General features: G+C 44.2%; 1 protein-coding gene across 1 annotated transcript in view; it reads right to left on the reverse strand.

Annotated features, from left to right (window-relative positions):
- Window positions 1–10,459, reverse strand: part of APMAP (adipocyte plasma membrane associated protein) — a 28,200-nt gene extending 17,741 nt beyond the window's left edge. The window contains exons 1-2 of the mRNA XM_025400614.1: window positions 10,075–10,459; window positions 1,491–1,607 (exon numbers count right to left, since the gene is read on the reverse strand). Coding sequence (XP_025256399.1) covers window positions 1,491–1,607; window positions 10,075–10,169 — 212 coding nt within the window. The 5' untranslated portion in view covers window positions 10,170–10,459. The remainder of the gene's footprint in view (window positions 1–1,490; window positions 1,608–10,074) is intronic.
- Window positions 10,460–22,524: the final 12,065 nt, after the last annotated feature.

The following is a 22,524-nucleotide window of genomic DNA, read 5'->3' on the forward strand; positions in this document are numbered from 1 at the left end:
TTCCTTTCCTTCCTCATCAGGCTCTTCTACTCAACAATCATAACTCACTTTGTACAAACAACTTGCAATCCCCAGTGGCCCCTGCTTCCTTTCAGTGTCTGGCCAGGGCTACATAACCCATTTCCCAGTGCATTTCTTCACCACTCTTTCCACATATACATTCATCTTTCCTGAGATCAAAGGTCTGCAATCACTGAGGCTCCAACCTCTCTCTCCAACTCAAAACTCAACCTCAGCCTCCTTTTCCAAGGCCAGCCCCCCAACCCAAGCTTCTAATCCCCAACTGCAGATACAGTTCACTCCCCCACCTTAGCCAACTGGACTATCTAAGAAGGCCCAGGTCAGTTTCTCTTTGGGTAGAATGAGCCATCCTGCTCTGTTGAGAAGGGTTAGGAAGAGAGAAGCCCCTCCCTCAACACATCAGGGGACCACCCCCCCATCCGCCCGACGCCCCTCCTTTGGAGACAGGATGTCCTCAGGCCTGGCTCAGGCAGAAAAATGCATCTGAGGATCCACTAGCACACTAGTAATTACAGAGCTGACATTCCTGGGGCTGACTAGAGTCCCCAGTCCTTCACCCATTCTCAATCCTAATAAGCAAATTGTGTGTTTACAGCACCTTGTGCCTTCACTATTCTAAATCCAACAACAAAAAGTTCACTCAGCTACACATGTCAATCTAAGGTCAGAACCGTGTCCTCTACATTCTTAGTGAATTGGATCCAATATAAAGCCTTAATTTTTACGGATAAGACACTATTCAGTTAGTATGTTATATTCACTCTTTAACTAGATATGATTCTTATTTGAAGTTTTTCAAGCCTTACATGGACTAACTCATTTACAATAAGCTTCAGATGGCTTCACCCCATCAGCAGTTGCAAGGGGAACCAGGAAATTACTGAATCAGACAGTACAACCCTCCTGCAACTAGGTCAACATGGAAGTCACAGATCGTCACATTGATGAGAGCCTGGCTCTGTACACTATAGTTATAAACACGAATCTATTTCAGGGGGCCCTACATATACAATACTTTTTTCAAATTATAATGGACTGCATTACTCATAGGTCTCTATTGGTGAAAGGTAACTCAGGAAAAAATGAACACTAATTATAGGTTTTGTAGAAAATAAGTTACTTATAAAATTTAAATGAGGTAACTGAAGCTCCATTCATGTGTATTTTTGCTACTTGAAATGAATTATGGTTGACTGTCTCTAATGATTATTAAGCTTCTCTAATTTTGAATTTTTGTTTTTGGTTTATGCAGTTTTTTTAAAACAATGACAGGGAAAATACCATGCATATTTCCCGAGTAACATCTAATTCAGTATAAAAACCCAAGTACTAAAGAAATCACAAAACTGCATTTCTCCTAACTTACCTTTCAGATCAGACTGATTTAATCACCCTCCTTTCCTTGGGAATTATTTCAGCCTATTACATTTTGTCAAGCAACCCCTCCTGAGGACTGCGGGGCAGCCTACCTGAGAGGCTGTGGATCTATAGGAGATTCCAGCAGCATCATGGCTCCAAGCAGGGGAACAGTGAGAGAAACAGCCAGCATCAAGAAGGTCACTCGGAAAACTCTGCCGCTAAAGGAGCTGCCAGAAATAAAAGATACAAAAGCAATCAGCTGAGTCTCAGACAGTGACAAGGTTGGCCGGTCCGAAAGCCCTCCCAGCAGGAGCAGGGACACTCATCCAGTTTCTCCACTGCAAGGTGGCCGACCTCTGGCCTGTGATTAAACTTCAGCACTGTTTGCTAGGATTGGCAAACACACTTTTGTTGTTGTTCTTCTTTTTAATCTTCTAGCTTCCCCTGTGTGGGACACGTTGGATCAGTTACTTTCCAGATCTTGAATCCTCTAGCAGGGTTTTAAAGAAGGCAAACTCAAAGAACTGATGAACACAAAATGTCATGGGGAAAAAGAGTTCTAATGATGTAAATGATACACACTCATCCACAGAAAAGGTGGGTAATTCTCAAAATCTACGATTTCCCGTGCATGGATTCAAAGCAGCAACACTCAGTACTGTGCAGCCCTAAGATTCTCACAGATAAAAGAGACAACTAAATTCTTGAAAGAAATGGAAACAGAACAACTTCCTGAGGATCCAATTCCCCAATCACTTTTCCCAACCTACTTTTAAGAAATCAAAAGGAAATCCCAGCTCTTCAACCTAATAGAAGTCTGACAGATACTGACAGTTATCTACACAGGATCTATAAAATTATAATTCAAAGTCACCACTCCTAAACCCTTGGGAAGCTGTGAAAGCTTCCCTGGGAATCCTGGGTGAAGTTTTTGGACAAATGACCAGTAGTGCCTTAAATATCTCTGAACCAATCTTCAAATACAGTATTTCTCACCTGGCAAACAAGTGAAAACATTTGGCCTCTTCCTACTAATAAACCTCATAGGATCATTACTAGCTTACATGAATTGAACTCAAATATACTAAATGCTTGACATTAATATTAACTTAAAACAAATAAAATCATGAGTTCCTAAGGTAGAATTTTTTTCTTCCATCAAAAAAATTAAAGTGTTGACAAAGGAAAAAGACTCACACTTAACAAAACAGACTTGATTTAAGGGGGCAGGGTTTGATTTTTGACAGAAGTGTAGTCTTCTGCCACTTAGACGTGTTAAACTGTTCCGGATATGGTGTAGAAACATATAGGCCAAGTCCTCTTTCCCAACAACCGGCCAGGGAACTAACTGCAGGCCAGTTTCTCCACTCCAAAACCCACAGTTTCCCCCAGTGTGAAACGGGGTGTTCGGCAGGGTAACTTCCTGAACATGCATGATTTTAACAAACGAATAAAGCAGAAAAGAAAATAAATCCCTCTATTTCTACTGGGGTAGGTGGAAATAAGACAAACGAAAGACCAAGGGGAAGAAGAGGGAGCAGCTTTCACAAAGTGTCCCTCGCGTGGACAGCACCTCTGCAGAGTGCTGGGTTCTGCCACCAACCTGAGTGGGCAGGAAACAGAGTCTCCCCAGAGCCTCCAGAAACAAAGCCCTACTGACACCCTGATCTTAACACAGCGAGACCTGCCCAGGACTTCTGACCTACGGAACTATTATATAATAAATTTGTGTTGTTCAGGACACTCATTGTGTGGTAAATTCTTAATGGCAGCCATAAAAATTAACAGTTTTCTAATAAACTAGTTTCCAGCACCCCAGAAGTGGGGTGTTGCTGTAACAAATATCTAAAAAAATGTGGAAGTAGCTTCAGAATAGAGTTGTGGGTGAAGGAAGGAAGAATTTTGAGGAGCAGCACAGAAAAAGCCTAGACTTCCTTGAACACAGTAGTAAAACTATGGATGTTAAAAGACTCGGCTCATGAGGTCTCAGAAGGAAGAGAGGAGCATAGCAGGAAAAAACCATCGCCTTGGAGAACACCTAACTGGGCACAAAGACTGTTGGCACTGCTGGGGAGGGTGCGGAAGGAGGTCAGGAGCATGGGATTGGAAACTGGAGCAAAGTGGATCCTGTAACACAGTCGTAGAAAGCTTGGTTGAATCATATCCTGCAGTTACATGGAAAGCAGAGCTTCTAAACACTGAAACTGGACCCAGGTGAGGACATTTCCAAGCACAGTGATCAAGGCAAGGCCCGGTTTCTCCTGCGGTTTCCTCCTCCAGAGCAGAACAGGCCCGAGGGCAGTGTTAACCACTGCCTTCTTCCTTTGACATTTCCCTTTGCTGATGAGAATTCTGTGTCTATTCTTCTTCTAATCATCTTCCAAAAATGAATTTTGTCCCTAACTTCCTCCTCTTCACTCGTAAGGGGTTCAGAGCTCACCCCGTACACCTGAGGCCAGGTAAAAATGCCACATAGACAGTCCTTACCCCTTTTATTGGGAAAGGAGGTGGTCCAGGCCGTACAAACCCAAACAAAATGCCACAGACCCAAGCAGGGAGAGGCCAAGAGAGCCCAAGTTCCTAGAAGAGGGCAGGTGAGAATGAAGGGAAAAGTCAGGTCAACCTCTCCCTCCCAGTCCTGTCTCCAAACCCCAGGACCAAATAATCTTCTTCTAATGTGACTGACTTACATCAGTCAAGGGTATAAGCACCACAGGCATAAAAATGTCTACAAAGCACAGAACTATGACTTGACACAATGGCAGGCTCAGGCAACCTGAGAGGTCTGCAGCAGGGAAAGGAGTAAGGGCCAGGAAAAGAGGAATGGCAAACAGTCAAAATGAGAGTGTGCCAAGAAATGCGCTTTACGTGGGCAACCAGATGGAACCAGGTCTCTCTCTCTTTCACAAATGAGGGAAGTGGGCAGGGAAAGGCTCAAGCGGCTTTCCCACAGACAACGCAAGAGCTGAAAAAGCGCGACTGAGAGCCAGATGTGACTCTATGGCTGCAGTCACCATTAGAAGCGCTGCCTGCCAAGAGCAAGAGGAGGGAGGGGAGGATGCCCAGACCTAGAGCCCTCAGAGCTGGAGTTCGAAAGCTCTGTGAAAATTCATGGTGATTTGCCTATTCTAAGCATTTCACATAAGCAGAATCATACAATACGTGTCCTTTCATGACTAGCTTCTTTCATTCCATGTGGTTTTCTAGGCCCATCTAAGTTGCAGTACGTATATGTACATGGTTCCTTTTACCAGTTGATTACATATGTATATACCACAACTTGCTGCCCACTCATCTGATTTTTTGTTTTTTAAATATAAAGACACGGTCTCAGTACGTCGACCAGGCTGGAGACTCCTGGGCTCAAGTGATCCCCCGTCTCAGCCTCCCAAAGTAGCTAGGACTACAGGTGTGCATCACACCTGGCTAATTATTTTACTTTTTATAGAAAAAACATCTTGCTACATTCTCCAGGCTGGTCTTGAACTCCTGGCCTCAGTCTTCGCACCTTAGCCTCCCAAAGTGCACGCTGAAATGAGTAGGCATGAGCAACCACGTCCAGCCCCACTCATCTGTTGAACATTTGTGTGGGAGGGGAAAATGAGAGTGATTACTTAATCGGTACAAGGCAAACACCTTGCTTTTACGGGGTGATGAAGTAGTTTTGAAAGCAGAGAGACCTGGTGGTTGCCCAACATTGTGAATACACTAAATATCACTGAACTGTGCACTTTAAAATGGTTAATTGTATGTTATGCGAATTTCACTTCAACTAAAAAGAAAGGTGACAGTGACAAGAATGTTCTAAACTTATATTGTGGTAATTACTGCAAAACTGGCCATTATACTAAAAATCACTGATTTGAACATTTTAAGTAGATTAATTTTATGGTATGTGAATTACATCTCAATAAAGATGTTAAAAAAAAAAAAAAATTCAGTGACTCCACTATGCAAACTGCCACACCAGTGGCTAGGACACTCTTCAACCCAAGTGATTTTCTTGAAGTAACCTAAAGTCTTCCAACACAACAGAAATGAAGTACTTGTACAATAAAGCAGGGCTGGTTACGAGTAAATGACAGAAACGCTTCTGACAGTGTGAATCCCAAAGAGAGACAAGCACACGGAAAGGTGGATGGTGAAGATGTGTGGCTGCCAGCCCTGAGAGCTGCCCTCACTGCAGTCTGGTACTGAGTCCAACAGGGATGTTCCTGTCCTTAAAGGAAGCTGATGCCCTCACCCACCCCACTCCCAGTAGAGGAGAGTACCTCTAGGGAAGGTGCATTGTATTTTCACCTTATGACTGTCACTACAAAAAGTAACAATCTGGCCAAAGCGCTACTTTGTTTGTCCTTGCCTAACCTGATTCTACCTAAGGCAGATCTTCCTCATCTGTCTTGACTCCAACATTGTGACCTCTACTTTACCACACTGCAGCTTACATTTTTAAAATCTTGATGTGGTAATCTGATTCAGAGCTGGTGGCACTCCATTTAAATATCTGGTTGCCCCTTCACACAATGAAGTCTCAATTATGTCCCAAACAAAAAGTCCAGCCAGGACTGAAAGCCACGGGGCTTACAGCCAGAAAGGAGGCCAAAAGTCCAGAGACAAAGATTTGTGTCCCAGTGCTGGGGGATCTAGCAGTAACACTCTCTTAAAGCTGGAGAAGTATTTAGAGGCCACTCAGGCAACTGTTCCCAAAGGCAGCCAACTTCTGGATGGGTTCCATCAAGATGACCTGGGCCAGAGATTCTGGTTTGGTAGGTGCAGGGCGGGCCTGCAAACTCTTTCATCCGTTGTTCCTCATGTGCAGCTGGACACCACTCACTCTATCCAGCTCCCTTCCCAGTCAAAACTTCACCAACATCTCCCCAACCTCACCCGATCAGCATCCAGCCTCCACTGGAACGTTCTGTGCTCACATAGCAGAAATACTAGCTTAAATTTAAACAAAACTCCTTGAGCAGCACTGTCCAATAGAACTTTCTGCAATGATGGAAATACAATAGCTACTAGCCATGTGTGCTTCCTGAGCACTTGAAATGGAGTTAGCTTGTTATATAAACGAGGTAAGCCCAGCTCCTGGACCCCTGCTCTGGGTGCCACACTTATTTTAGCCCAAGGTTCATTAACTTTTTGGCAGGCCCTCGTCAGTGTTGCTTCCTGTAAACTCACAGTTAACTACAATTCTTCTGTCTTTTCTTGGTGTCTGCCTCCCTCTTACTCTTTTTTTTAACTTAAATAAAGGACACTGTATCGATCCCTATCCATTTTCACTGACAAAGCACTGCAGGTTCCCAACCTGTGCTGACACATCCAGGAATGCTGGCAACTTATTTCCCAGGTGCAGTCTGAGAAATCAGTTTGTTTGCCCCAATCTCTCGGAAGAGCCTGGACGGATGCCCATCTCCATGAGGACATCTGCACCCTGAAATTGCCTACACTCTCTAAAGGCAAGAGCACAACCACAGTGATGCAACAGGATTTGGCAACTGCTGTTGGCTGGGCCACGATTTACACAATCTTCTGTAGATTCACCAGCCAATTTGGCAGATTTTGAAGGGTATGCTCTAACTCTGCACACAGGACATCAGGGCCTTGGGTCCTGAATTGAAGTCCCAACAAGCAGACTCCAAGAGATCAAAATTTACCTGTGATTGTTGTGGAAAACCTGATAGCCCCAAATCCATGAGATACCAGCAATCTCAAGTGTCAAGGTGATCCCTGAAGCCTGAGAAAGCCAAACAGCATCAACCCATCTTTTTTAGTGACAGCATCTTGAATTTGTTCATTTTTCACAATCCTTTAAACTGGGGCTCCTAGATTCATCACTTTATCCTTGAAAAAAAATTAAGAAATCAAGAAACAAGTTTAAAAAGCTATCTGAAAATACACACCTGGGGCAAAGCTGAGACAAACACTCCAGCTGCCTGACTCCTCATGAACTCCTGAATGCCCCATCTGTTTCTCCATACTTCCTCCCTTACTCTTCAGTCTTCAAGAGGAAAAAGGAAAATGGACCTAGCAGAGACTTTTAATTAGACTAAAATCCTTCAGTTTATTGTAAAAGCAGAATTATATGGAATTTAGTGTACTGAAATATATTAAATCCTCAATGTATTTATTCTGCATCCCTAAACAGTCATATACGGACATTAAACAGTTCTCTTCCTAGATAGAACTGTGTTCCAAAGAGCAAGGAACAGTTCCACAGAATACAATTAAGTTTCTAAAGCATTTTGGGAAATCAATGTCAAATAATAATTATAAGCTTGCACTGGTATGTTAAAGTGCTTAGCTCATCTATGTTCCACACTGAATAAAAGAATTTACCAATCAAATTCTCCATTATATCTTAAATACAGTAATTCAAGAGCTTTGGCATAAAATCTTATTTCCAAAGCATAATTTAAAAAATACACTTCTCAATCATTGTCCAGCTGCCGGTTCTATCCTTCTTCATTCATTTCTCTTTTGACTCTATTCTCTGTAACTTCATATAAATTAACTCGAACACACAGACCTCAATGATCTCATCGGCAAAACAAAGCAAACACCCACTTTTCACGCCAAGAGTTGGGAGACCAGCCAACGTATTGCTAGGGGTCCCTACCACTGCTAAAATCTATGTCTTAGTTCTGTCAGTTTAGTAACATGTCTTTCAAGGCTTCCTTTATTCTATTGAGCACATCTAAAGTGCTAAAGTTTATTCTAACAGTTTCGTATTTTTACTTCTGAATTTAGATTCCTTTACTTCACCCACTATACACAGGCTTCCCTGGCTTATGTTGAACCCTTGAGTTTTAAGGTAATCAAGAATACTATTACATGAACTACTAGAAATGACCATAAAAGAAATGAAAAATATAGGAGAGCTGCAGAAGAAAAATAAGAAAAACAGCTACATATTACAATAATAACCGCAGAAAGGAAGGGTGGTGACAAGACCTCACTTTGAAAGAGATCATTACAAATATACAGAAAAGGGATAAACAAACAAGGACAAACACAGGGAAACAGGAACAATGTTCATGGACAGGGAAGTCAAGGAAATAACATAAATGTAAAAGGCACACTGGAAAAGATCAAGCAGTAAAAGATGACTTTAGAATCAGATTTACTTAGTCATTAAGGAAGAAATCCCCACAGAGAACCTGAAAAAAACAATTAAGTCTACTGCTCTGCCCTGGGGCCAGAGGTGTGAGCCAGCAGACTTGAGAGTTGGGACCACCTAACCAGTGCTCTCAGGGGCTGTATGCCCTGGTTTTCAACGCACTGCACCTAATGACAAACTCAGGCCACTGCTCTTTCATTTCTCAGGTACAAATGGCTTGTCTTCAAGATTTCCGTAGGAAAGTGTTGCCAATTCTTGCATGTCCATTCTAAATGTCTCCTCAACCATCAACAGATGATTAATTCACAGTAAGTAGGGTGACCAAATTGTCCCAGTTTGCCCAGGTTTAGCACTTAAAGTTCTACATCCTTGGAAACCCCAGTCCAGGGCAACCCAGGATGGTTGGTCAGGATATATGGGAGCATCTTCCCGATCTTTTCACTGGCCCAAGGTCAACTATCACCGCAAAGTCTTCTCTCTAAATTGCTTCTCTAGAGCCTAAATGCTCCTCCCTGCCATCGTTCTCCTTTAAATGTGTTCCTCTCATCATCAGTCAATAAACTCAGTCTACAGGGGCAAAAACTGCCTCTCATTCATATGTACCCCACCACCTCTCGGCACATTACTGAACAAATATTTCCAGTATTTCTATCAAATATAAGTCAATCTGTTCCACAGCTTCAAGCTTGGTCTACGGGGCCTCTTGATTCTCCCTGAAACTTAAAAGTTATGAAATTCAGGACACATAATTGAAAAGCGAATTTTAAGTATCTTACATTGAAATCTATATTTGCGGATCATGATTCAGTTTTTAGCTAACAAAACATAGCATTCTTATATTCTAGAAGATGGTAGAGGAGGCTAAAGGACAAAACCTGGTATTTCTGAGGTGTCAACAACTACAGTTTCCTATGCTTCTCCATCCCTATCGGGAAAAACTGCAAGGCTGAATTCTCACAAAAATTGCCTACAATGTCACTTCTGTTCTCCACTCTTTCCAAGAACCGCGGTGAGGACTGGTCACGCAGCGTGAGGGGGGCAGGTGCAGAAGAGCAAGTATAGAAGCCATCCCTTCGCCGGATAACGAGGCAGGACCCCAGCATCTCGTGGGACCTCCTCCCTTCGAGAAAGTGCGAGCGAGGGACCAGGAAGACGCAAGACACTGGCCAGGTAGCTGTGCCCAGGGGGATCAGATGAGCCAAAGGAATGACAGCGCGAGGGGAACGAGGGAAAGGCGAGGAAGCAACCGCGCTGCAGGGTGGGGCAGGAGTGAGGGGAGGGAAGGCGCAGGAGCGGCGCGAGACGGTCTAGGGTCCCGGAGAGCCGAGGATAACGCCGCGACTGGGCGCTGGGTGCACCCGAACCTCAAAGACCTGGCAGGTACATCCGCCTTGTCGGAGTCTGCTTCCTCCTCGGAAAAATGAGTTTTTCTTGGGGATGAAACGAGAAGGCTCGGACAAGGCGCTCTGCACCACATCCCCAGGTTACTGTTACTGCCGTCGCCGCTGTCCAGGAGGATCGCCCTCTACTCCTCGCGGCCCGGCTCCAGCGCCCGGTCTGGGAGTCCGGCCTACCTGCCGTCCTTAGCCTCCGGGGCCTGGCCATCATCGTCCGTAACGACCTGCGGCCGCAGAGGCCGGCGCTGTCGCAGCCCGTCCGCCTCGCTCATGGTATGAGCGCCAGCCTGCCCAGCAGCCACCACCCCGCAGTGAGCAGCAACGGCTCACGCTCCAGGCCCGCCCTCCCCGGCGCGCGGAAATGACGTTGAGCCCAGGGACCAATCCGCAGCGTTGTCCCGCCCCTTCCGGCCTCATGGGCGGGAGGTCTCCAGCGCGTAGCTCTTCGGCGCTGGGAGGCGAATTTTAAGCGCCCGGGAGCGGCGCTCGGAAACCGCTCAGAGCGAGCACCGGGAGCTGCTGAGGTCCCCGCCCGTCTCGGACTCCGGAGCCCAGAACACGAGTGGTTCCACCTCGGACTCGCCTAGCTCAGTCCCTGCGCATGCCGCCTTCGTCTTACGTTTCTGAGGACGGGAATGCTCATGACGCACTTGGGAATTGCTGGCCCGAGATGTTGGCCACTTTTATCGTTAGAGAGGATGGCGCTGTTTATGAAATGTCAGCGACCCTGCTCTTACGGGCAGCGTCAAAAATAATGCATTCACACCCTTGGAACGAAGTCACCTCTGCCTGAAAATTACGTCCTTCCCCGACTCATCCGGTTAAGGGGAAAACGGGCTAGAAAATGTTTCCCTCTGGTTAAGGCCAGATGTTGAGTATTAAATCTTTTTGTGACCATTACAACAGACATTTGATAAAGTTTATTAAGTTTTGATAAAGTGTATTAAGGGTTACCCTTAAGCAAAGGCCAGGTAGAAGTAGAAATTATCACTAACGAAGTTTAAGAAAGCATAGAGTGGGATCGTTCTTTCAACAGTATTGCAGTGAACCAGAAATGTTCCCAGGTGCTGGGAGATGATGGTGGGCAAATCACAGACAAGGCAATTAAGCTTATGGAAATTAAGCTAGTGGGAAAGATGACTTAAATCAGACCACCGTCATAAAATAGACATGTAAAATTATCAAACGTAATAATTGCTTGAAAGGGGAAGAATTGGATCTTGTGAGAGCATTTGACAGGCAAAGGGATTGAAAGAGAAATCGAATCCGGAGGAAGTGACAGGGAGGATTTCCAGGCAGAAGAAATCAAAGCCTGTTACCAGTGGCACGAGGAATCATGTCTGGAAAAGCCACGTTCAAAATGCAGTGTTACTAACAGAAATAATTTCCTCTTGGAGGCATTCCTGATAGAAACATGCCATTACCTTTTTAAGTGCTAGATGGCACTAGAATTCCATGTGAATGTTTTTTATTCATTCATTCAAAGAGCTGAAGAACCAGCTTGAGGGAAGTGGAGAGCTGTGCAAATCCAGTTCTCCAGAGATCCCAAGTAATAATTAAAGTCTCGGCAACATTTTACTTCATTCTGTGTCATTGAGAATAGCCAGTACAGCCATTAAATCAGGGATAGTGTTAACAAAGTGCTGTATGGTCTGACATCTTCTTGCCTGTCTGGACTGTCCCTCTTGCTCTGCAACCCCCATTTCAGACACTCAGGATGACTTACCATGTCTAATCTCATGCCTGGCTGTCTTTGTCCTTGAGGTTCCTTCTTGCTGTGATACACTCTTCTTCACTTCCACTTGGCCAATTATTTTTATCATTCAGGACCCACTTCAAGTATCCTTGCTGAAAATTCTTCTCCCGGTTTCCCAAGCAGAACATCTTCCTCTTTGTCTTCAAGGCACTTTAAACACGCCCCAGCCGTAACATTTGAACCCATTGCATTGGAGCTATTTGTGTTCCATGCCCAGTGTTAAAGCCCATGCACTGCAAACACCAGAAAAATAATGGCAGTAGGTTGGGTTTACTGAACTTGCTGCAGCAAAGAAATGCACCAGAGGACCTGTGAGGCTCCTCAAAATGGGGGAGTCATGGGAGAGTCCTTGTGGGGTTTGGGGGCTGGAGTTAGTCAATAGATAGTCTTGCTGGGGATTGGTCAGAATCCGTTAACAAGGGGAGTCACTGGAGGAACCAGCGACCTTATCTCTGGGATATGTAAGTCCATTTGGAGTTACCAGGAGGTCAGCTCATGGGAGTATCATGAAGCACGTAGGTAGTTGGTGTTACAGTGGTCTGAGCTAGATCATTTGTGCTGCATAGCACAGGTTCAGTACAGTTTTTCTGTTTTCAAGTGATGGTGAAGCCTGCTTTGATTGTTGTATTTGTTTCAGTTCTCAGTTCTCCCACCCCACCTTCCAACCCAGCTGCCAACCAGACCGACTTTCTCATCGTACTGAAGCCAGTTATTGGAGTGGGACCACCATGATTAATTTAATCAGGTTTCTCAGCGCCACTGATATTTTGGGCTAGATAATTCTTTGTTAGGAGGTGGAGGGCGGCCTCTCCTGTGCGCTGGTGTTTCAGCAGCATCCCTGGGCTCCCCCCACTAGATGGCAGTAGTATCCCACCTAGTCGTGATGATAAAAGATGTTGCCAGACATTGACTGATACCCCCTGGAGGACAAAACAGCCCTTGGTTGAGAAGCACTGGGTTAGACCAACCAGAACCCACACCCAACCCTGGCATTGGGGATGAGGCTCACTTCCATTGGAACACTGGCCCACGTGGAGGGCATTTATCTCAACAAAAGCAGGCTCTGCCAGCATGGAAGAAGAAGCGCATGATGCTGGCAGGGAGCCCACAGTGTGCCTGGCAGTTCAAACCAGAAGCAAATCCTACTTCTAGTCCAGTGCTTTTTCCCAGTCCCATACTGTTTCAACTCCTTCCACAGAGATCTCCTGAAAGGCTGCCAGGTGCCAAGTGCGGTGACAAAACAAGGGTGAAATACAGTGAGCCAGCCTGCACAGGCGTTATCATCTAGGAGGGGAGAGAGGAAGTGTAACGAATGACCACTATAAAGCACTGCTGCAGAAGAGCCACCGCATGCCTTGGGCTGCGAGGAGGAACAAGTGCCATTAGATGGGACTGACCAGAGATGGCTTCTTGGAGGAAGGGGATTTGCACCAGGATTTAGATTAATAAGATTATAATTGGGGGATTAGGGTGATAGAGAAGGACAAGAAACAGGCTAAGAGGGAAGAATGTGGTGCCCAGGGATTGTTAAACAAGGGGGCGATGATCCGGGATGGACATCAGGGTTACTGAGTGATCAAGAAAGAATAGCCACAAATATATACACCTGTTATGTACCCACGAAAACAGAAAATAAAAATAAATTTTTTAACAAAGAATAGTCTGAAAAGGGCAAAGCAGGGTGGGAAGTAGCTGATCCCCTTCTTGCCCATAAGTCCAGGAGAGCACAGAAGACACTGCCAACTCAGAAAAGGGTTGCAAGGGAAATTGTTCTGTCATGGTGGGAAGCTCTGGTTTTAATTCAGGTGGGACAGTGGAGACAGTAAAGTTAGGCAATGTGGACTAGTTTGTTCACCGCAGGAAAAGCACCTTAGAGATCATGCAGCTACAGGAAACAGACATCCGCCAAAACTGGCAGAGGATGAGGGAGGGATACATTGGAAGGATTTGGGGATACCTTATGGAACTCAGACTCAGAAAGTACAGCCAGGCCTCACAGGGACTGGAACAAAGACCTAGCAATACAGGGGCAGAGTCACCCTCTGCCTCCTGGTGCCTCACACTGTCCTGTCTCTGCACCCCTCCGTGCTCACATGGCACACCCTGCTGGGCTGGCCCCTTCTTCTCTTTTGCTGCCCTCCCCTGGAGAGCTGGAAAAGATCAGTGTTACTCATCCAGCTGTCAAAGCTAACACAGCCATAAGCAGTATTTTGGCACAAGATAAAAACAGAAATATAGAGATTATTTTGACCTTTAGGAAAGTTTTTGCATTTCTGATAAAAGGGACAAATGGGACTAGCGCTGCCCCTTCTTCTGCCTGGAACCCAAGAGTTAAGTATGGAGCAGCAGCATCTTAAAACCACAGGAATACACCTTAATGTCTAAAAAACACACCCAGAAGAGCCTAGGTCCTTAATGGTGCCCCTGAGCTGTTCACCAGAGCCAGCAGCCACCTACCTCTGGGCTACCTGTCACATGAGAGAAACAGTCCTTTATGCATTGAGGCAGCTGTCAGGGGAGCAATTTGCACTGCCCCTCAGGGCCAACAGGCTAGCATGGTCTGCCTGGATATGTCCATGGTTTTAAAAAAAAAAAAAAAAAAAAAAAGCATTGCCTAAGCCCAGCTCTCCCTGGCTTTCCCATTTCAAGTATCCCACACCAACTAACTATGGTCTCCTTCTCCAAGTCTAGATTCCTGGACTGAGAATCTGATGTTCCCAACTTTGGTGAGGCTGATGATCCATGTTAGAGGACAAGACCCCATGGTCCATTACCATTCCATGGGAACAACACAGCAGCCTCGCTGTTGTAGGCAGAAGGGCAGGACAGGCTCACTGAATGCATGGTCACCCCATGAGAAGCAGGGAGGAGCAGAGGTGAGCATTGAAGAGAGGCTGGCCAGGAAAATTGCCCTAATTGCCTATGAGGAGGATTCTTAAGGTTGACCTAGACTTGGCAGGAAAAGTGCTCAGGAGGAAAGACGTTCAGCAGTCACCTCCACTATGGGCGTGGACATTCCTGTCTGCTGTTGAAAAGTGAATGGCCAGTCGCTTTGTTCCCTTTGGAATCTTAACACTGACATTTCATGATTAGCACAGATCACTCATTAATCATGTTTTATTACATCCAGAAACCATCTCCTGAGAGTTATTATACTTGATCCTTGAACAACATGGGTTTGAACTACGCAGGTGCACTCATACAAGAATGTTTTTTCAATAAAAGTTACACCTGCCTCCCCTTCCACCTCCTCCACCTCTTCTGCCTCTGCCACCCCTGAGACAGCAACAACCCCTCCCCTTCCTCCTCCTCCCAGGCTACTCAGTGTGAAGACAATGAAGATGAAGACCGTCATGATGATCCACTTCCCCTTCATGAATAGTAAAAATATTTTATCTTCCTAATGATTTTTAATGGCATTTTCTTTTCTCTAGCCTAGTTTACTGTAAGAATACAGCATATAATACCTAGGACATACAAAATATGTGTTAATCCAGTGTTTACAGCTATCAGTAAGGCTTCCGGCCAACAGTAGGCTATTCATAGTTAAGTTTTGGGGGAGTCAAATGTTATACGTGAATTTTCAGCTGGACTAGGGGTTGGTACCCCCAACCTCCACTTTGTTCTAGGGTCAACTGTAATCATTTTCATTTTGATGATTCCTGTCCTGCTTTTTTTCTGATGGTTGAAAAAACTTATGCATATTTGTAAGAGTTCAATGTTTCTTTGGCTCTCAGTAATGAAGAGATGAGTTGTTTGGGTGAGGTAATGTCTGTCTTTAGGAAGGGAATTGGCCCAATGTGTTTGTTCATTCAGAAGACTGTGTGGCAAAAGTTTGGATCTATAGGAACAGAGAGACTAAAAAACCCAAGATTACCCAAACTGGTGGCTCTTACCAGAAAAGTTCCACCCTGTTGCAAAAGAAGTTGGCAATGTTAATTATCTCAAAAGTTTTCCAAACTCAGGTGCTTACTGGTAACCTCCTAGGGTATGGGACACCCAGATCTCTTCTGTCTTCTAATTCTGGGCTTGTTTAAGGTAGGCTTCTTGCCCTCTGGCTTGTCACCTCCATGGCCAGGGGTGACTCCCTGTGGTCCACTTCCATGGGCACTAACCAACAGCTTTTCTTGTATCTGGAATAAAGAGTGGCACAGTTGGGAGCCTCAGTTTCACGATTAGCAACTGCTGCCGGAACAGAACCAAGTGCAAATTCAGGCACCCACATGTGGCAAGTTTGGGGGATAATGGCATTCCTCTAGCATGGCTGATAGGGAGAAAGCTGACAGGCAGGCCTCCACTCTCCCATGGCCTTAGAGGGAGAAGAGGCAGATGGACAACTGAACAAAGCATGACTCTTCTCCCCTAGACAGATAAACTGAGCCTGTCTTCTCTGTTTCTTCCCTTTCTGCCCTCCAGAGAGCAGGGTGGGTGAGGACCCCCTCATTTCCTCACTCTGATGTTTGTGAACCAAGGCAGCAGGAAGGAGTGCTTTCGTGTCCCACATATGGCATGCCTTCTTCATAGGTCTGCCCTGTGCCTTCTTAGCAGTTCATTCCCCTCCCGCCACTGCGGAACTCCAGAGCCTGGGCCAGCGCCTTTGTCCCCTGCCTTTCTCCACCAGGCCAAAGCTCTGTCTGTCCCACACATCAGCTAGGTCAGTGTGACATCTGTTCACTCTTCATTCTACAGATATCACTGCGCACTTGCACATGCTGGGCACTGCTATAGGCACTGGGGATTAGGATTGGTGTTATTTGCCATGTTTATCAGTATGTGACTACAGATGCAAGCTCTGAACACCCTCACTTTCACTTCAGTAAGTGCCACAAAGCTCCTAAGTCTTTATAGGGAAGCAAATCTGGAACCCAAGTCGTTTATGAACTCACAGGAGGAAGGTCTCCTGAACTCAGTAACTGACTTTAAGCATTTGCGCTTTCTCAGGGGCCAAGTTTCTCGCTCCACTCTTTGTTTACATGCACACATCAGAGAGGCAACCCTAAGGAGACAAACACCTTCTCCTTCCCTTCCCACGGCTCAGGTCCTGCTTCTCCAGTTTCCTTCCTCTGAGTGCCCTGTGCCAGGAGGCCATGACAGTGTTGGGCTCCATAATGAGAGTGTGGGCACCTTCACAATGGCAGCAGCTGGACTCAGAGGCATTCCACGGAAGGGAAGAGGAGCTGTGTATGCCAGGCAGCAGAGGCAAAGGCTTCAACTGGGCATCATGAATTGTGGCTGTGCTTGATTGTGTCACCCCAGAGGGGCCGAACTTTAAGACAGTGGCTCTCAACTTTGGCTGCATGTTGGAATCATCTGGAAAGATGCTTGCGTGCCACCCCAGAAATTCTGGTATCACTAGTCTGGGGTACAGCTTGTGCATTGGGAGTTTTACAATACTTTTAAAAACTAAATTTGAAATAGACTAGCACTTTAAAAGCAAATAGGAAATAGAGAAATACATACAGCATTCCAATTTGGGGAACCTGAGTCCACTGTCTCTACGACTGGAGACCTTGGAGAATCACTGCCACCACCACTTTGCACTGGGGACCTGAGGGACTGCCCGCCTGCAGGAGACACCTGAGAGGCAGCTCTGGGCTGGGAGGGGCTGCAGAGATGCAGGTGAGATGCTGACGAAACACCCCTCTCCTCTGCTGGGCTGGGACTCTGCAAGGCTGTGATTTAGCCATGGGGACACAGATTATGATCAGGAATGGGTGGGGGTGGCATCTGAAATGCTGATGTTTTGTATCATGACCTTGAAGGGGGTTACCTGAGTTTTGTTTTACATCAGCTTGTTAAGCTATATATTTATGTACACTTTTCTGAATAAGCTTGTACACTTGTACACTTTTCTATATAAGTTTGTTATATTCCATCCCCTCCCCAAAAGTCTAAAAAATAAAACAAAAACAAAAAACCTATTACCTAGCTTGAAAGTTTTCTCTATCCGGTCCCTATCTTAAGTTGAAATAGAACTTAGGCTTGGTCAGTGATCTCCAAACACTGGTTGACTGGACCACGGCCTGGCCGACTGTGCAAAACACATGGGGAGTTGTTAGAATTTACAGATTTGAGACCCCAGCCTCCTGAGAGTGGAAGGAGTTGAAACAGTATGGGACTGGGAAAAAGCACTGGACTAGAAGTAGGATTTGCTTCTGGTTTGAGCTGTGAGGCACACTGTGGGCTGCCTGCCAGCATCATGTGCCTCTTCTAACATGCTGGCAGAACCTGTTTTTGTTGAGATAAATGCCCTCCACGTGGGCCAGTGTTCCAATGGAAGTGAGCCTCATCCCCAGTGCCAGGGTTGGGAGTGGGTTCTGGTTGGTCTAACCCAGTGCTTCCCAACCAAGGGCCATTTTGTCCACCAAGGGACATTTGTCAATGTCTGGCAACAATTTTTATGATCACAACAAGGTAGGATGCTACTGGCATCTCTGGGGGGAAGGCCAGAGATGCCGCTAAACATCAGTGGAACATTATGCAATATTTTCCATTTAGATGATGACTAATTAGATAGTTCAGACTCACACTCCAGGATGATGAGCCTGGTGTGTAACCACTTTTGTTTTTTTATACAAGGTCTTACTCTGTTGCCCAGGCTGGAGTGCAGTGGCACAATCAGGGCTCACTGCAGCCTCAGCCTCCCAGGTTCAAATGATTCTTCTGCCTCAGCCCTCTGAGTAGCTGGGACTATAGGCATGTGCCACCATGGCCAGCTAATTTTTTTTTTTAATTTTAGTAGAGATGTTTAGCAGAGGTCTATGTTGCTCAGGCTGGTCTCGAACTCCTGAGCTCAACCAGTCCTCCTGCCTCAGCCTCCCAAAGTGCTGGAATTACAGGTATGAGCCACCACACCTGGCCTTGTAGCCATTTTTCCCCTGGGTGTGTATGCTGCTTCCACAGGAGAAAGTTGAGATGCCAAGTAGTATTTCTTTCTTTCTTTCTTTCTTTGCATTTTTTTAAATTTAAGTTCTAGGGTACGTGTGCACAACGTGCAGGTTTGTTACATATGTATACTTGTGCCATATTGGTGTGCTGTACCCATTAACTTGTCATTTACATTAGGTATATCTCCTAATGCTATCCCTCCTCTGACCCCATGACACGCCTTGGTGTGTGATGTTCCCCTTCCTGTGTCCAAGTGTTCTCATTGTTCAATTCCCACCTATGTGTGAGAACATGCAGTGTTTGGTTTTCTGTCTTTGCGATAGTTTGCTGAGAATGATGGTTTCCAGCTTCATCCAGGTCTCCACAAAAGACATGAACTCATCCTTTTTTATGGCTGCATAGTATTCCATGGTGTATATGTGCCAAATTTTCTTAATCCAGTCTATCATTGATGGGCATTTGGATTGGTTTGAAGTCTTTGTGAATAGTCCCGCAATAAACATACGTGTGCATGTGTCTTTATAGCAGCATGATTTATAATCTGTTGGGTATATGCCCAGTAATAGGATGGCTGGGTCAAATGGTATTTCTAGTTCTAGATACTTGAGGAATCACCACACTGTCTTCCACAATGGTTGAACTAGTTTACAGTCCCACCAACAGTGTAAAAGTGTTCCTATTTCTCCACATCCTCTCCAGCATCTGTTGTTTCCTGACTTTTTAATGGTTGCCATTCTAACTGATGTGAGATGGTATCTTATTGTGGTTTTGATTTGCATTTCTCTGATGGCGAGTGATGATGAGCATTTTTTCATGTGTCTGTTGGCTGCATAAATGTCTTCTTTGTGGTCTGTTCATATCCTTCACCCACTTTTTGATGGGGTTGTTTGATTTTTTCTTGTAAATTTGTTTAAGTTATTTGTAGATTCTGGATATTAGCCCTTTGTCAGATGGGTAGTTTGTAAAAATTTTCTCCCTTTCTGTAGGTTGCCTGTTCACTTTGATGGTAGTTTCTTTTGCTGTGCAGAAGCTCTTCAGTTTAATTAGATCCCATTTGTCACTTTTGGCTCTTGTTGCCATTGCTTTTGGTGTTTTAGTCATGAAGTACTTGCCCATGCCTATGGCCTGAATGGTATTGCCTAGGTTTTCTTCTAGGGTTTTTATGGTTTTAGGTCTAACATTTAAGTCTTTAATCCCTCTTGAATTAATTTTTGTATAAGGTGTAAGGAAGGGATCCAGTTTCAGCTTTCTACGTATGGCTAGCCAGTTTTCCCAGCACCATTTATTAAAGAGGGACTCCTTTCCCCATTGCTTGTTTTTGTCAGGTTTGTCAAAGATAAGATGGTTGTAGATGTGTGGTATTATTTCTGAGGGCTCTGTTCTGCTCCATTGGTCTATATCTCTGTTTTGGTACCAGTACCATGCTGTTTTGGTTACTGTAGCCCTGTAGGGCACCTTGAAGTCAGGTAGTGTGATGCCTCCAGTTTTGTGCCAAGCTGTATTTCTAACAGCTCATTGTGAGTGAGTGAGTTCAGGGACACATTTTGTAAGATTCCGCCTGAGTCCTGAGATGTAGTCCAAGTTGTCTGTCACACCAGCTGACTCAGTCAAATACTTGTATTGGTTCTTGCTCCTTCCCTGTTCTACACCGCTCATTCCTCACATTTGTTCCTAGAATCACATCCCTAAGTAACGTACCTGCATGTAAGCCTTTATATCAGGCTCTGCTTTCCAGGCAACCCAGGCTAAGGCAAGAAATACAGAAAATAGAATGCAAGAAATTTCATTGTATGGGAAGTTGGGGTCCTCAACAAAAGAAGAGAGAATAACAAAAATGATATTTAAAGAGATAATGGTTGAGATATTTCCAAAATGATGCAGACATCAATACAGATCTAAGAAGTCCAAAACTGATACAAACATCAATACAGATCTAATAAATCCTGCAGAACCCAAGCAAGATTAAAAAAAAAAGTCAAAAAATAAAACTGCAAAAACCAAAGACAAGGAGAAATATTAAGAGCAGCCAAAGGAAAAGTGGTAGATTACCTTTAAATGACCATTCGTTAGTTTGACAGCCAACTTCTCAACAGAAGCATGGGAAAACAGATATCAATGGAAATGAGATCATTGTAGTGCTGAAAAAAATAATTACCAGGCTAGAGTTATATACCCAGTCAAAATATCCTTTAAGAGTGGTCATGAAATAAAATACTTCCAAGTAGACAAAAATTGAATGAATTTCTTATCAGCAGACCTTTATTAAAAGAAATGACAAAAGTCCTTTCAGGCAGAAGGTTAATTATTCCAAATGGAAGTTTGGAGGTATAGAAGACATATCAAAAAATGATAAATATATGGGTAAATCTAAGTTAATATTGTCTATATAGAACAATAATAAGATGCATACAACTATAATAATACTGCCTTGTACAATTAAAAGAGAGAGAAAACTAAAATGCATGATTTATAAGTTGGAAGAGAGGTTTATATGTTGTTAAAGTGAGTTCTTAAAGTCTTTGTATTCACTGGAAATAGGGTAAGGTACCAATTAATATTGAAGGCTGCAACTTATAATCTAGGGTAACAATTAAAATAGTAAGAGTTTATAACTTCAAGCTAATGGAGAGAAGGCAAAAATTAGAATAATAAAAAATAGTCACTCTAAAGGAAAGCAAAAAAACAGAACATAGAACAAACAGGGCAAATAAAAAGTACTGAGTTATATGCTGGATTTAAACCCAAATATATAAATAGTTACATTAAATGTAAGTAAACTAAATGTATAATTTAAATGGCAAAGATTGCCAGAATGGTTTAAAAAACGAAGGTGAAGCTATACGCTGTTTAAAAGAGACACATCAAAAACATAAGGCTACAATAAGATTAACATTAAAGGAATAATCCACTGGACACAGTGGTTTCCCCCTGTGTGCCAGCTACTTGGGAGGCTGGGGTGGGAGGATTGCTTGAGCCCAGGAGTTTGAGACCAGCTGGGCAACACAACAAGACCCTGTCTCAAAAAAAAAAAAAAGAAAAGAAAAAGAAAGAAAAGAAAAATAAAGGGATGGAAAAAATATTCCATGCAAATATCAACAAAAATAAAGCTGATGTGACTATACTAGTATCAGACAAAATATAATTTACAGCCAAAAGAAAACATATTTAGAGATAAAGGGGGATGCCTCTTTTAGAGTCAATTCATCAGGAAGTTACAACAATTTTCAACAGCACCTAATATACAACAAATAGATAAATACATAAATAATTGTGCTAGATAAATATATAAATAGATAAAGTTTCAAAATGTCCAAAGCAAAAACTGACAGAACTAGAGAAAAAGAGAAATTCACAGTGGAAGTGGAGACTTTTAACAAGTCTGTCTCAGTAAGGGATGAAACACGTGAGTAAAATGAGATGGGACATGGATTTGAACAACATGATCAGCATACTTGACCCAGTGGATACGTAAACAGTCTTCTACCCAGTAATTACGGAATACTTCTTTTCCATCTCGAATGGGACCTTTCTGAAAATAGGCTGAGGCATGCAGCAGGCCTCAACAAACTTCAGAGCACTGAAGTCATAGGAGAGCATACTCTCTGAGCACAGTGCAAATAAGCTAAACACCAATAACAAAAACCATAAAATAACAAAAACCATAAAATAACAAAAACTAAATGTTTAGAAATTTTAGAAATAGGCTGGGCACGGTGGCTCACACCTGTAATCCCAGCACTTTGGGAGGCCGAGGCGGGTGGATCACCTGAGATCAGGAGTTTGAGACCAGCCTGGCCAACATGGTAAAACCTCATCTCTACTAAAAATACTAAAATTAGCCAGGCATGATGGTGTGCACCTGTAGTCCCAGCTACTTGGGAGGCTGAGGCAGGAGAATAGCTTGACCCAGGGAGGTGGAGGTTGCAGTGAGCCGAGATCGTGCCACTACACTCCAAACTGGGTAACAGAGCAAGACTCCATCT

Source organism: Theropithecus gelada, chromosome 10 (assembly GCF_003255815.1).
Source record: "Theropithecus gelada isolate Dixy chromosome 10, Tgel_1.0, whole genome shotgun sequence".
Classification (NCBI taxonomy): Eukaryota; Metazoa; Chordata; class Mammalia; order Primates; family Cercopithecidae; genus Theropithecus; species Theropithecus gelada.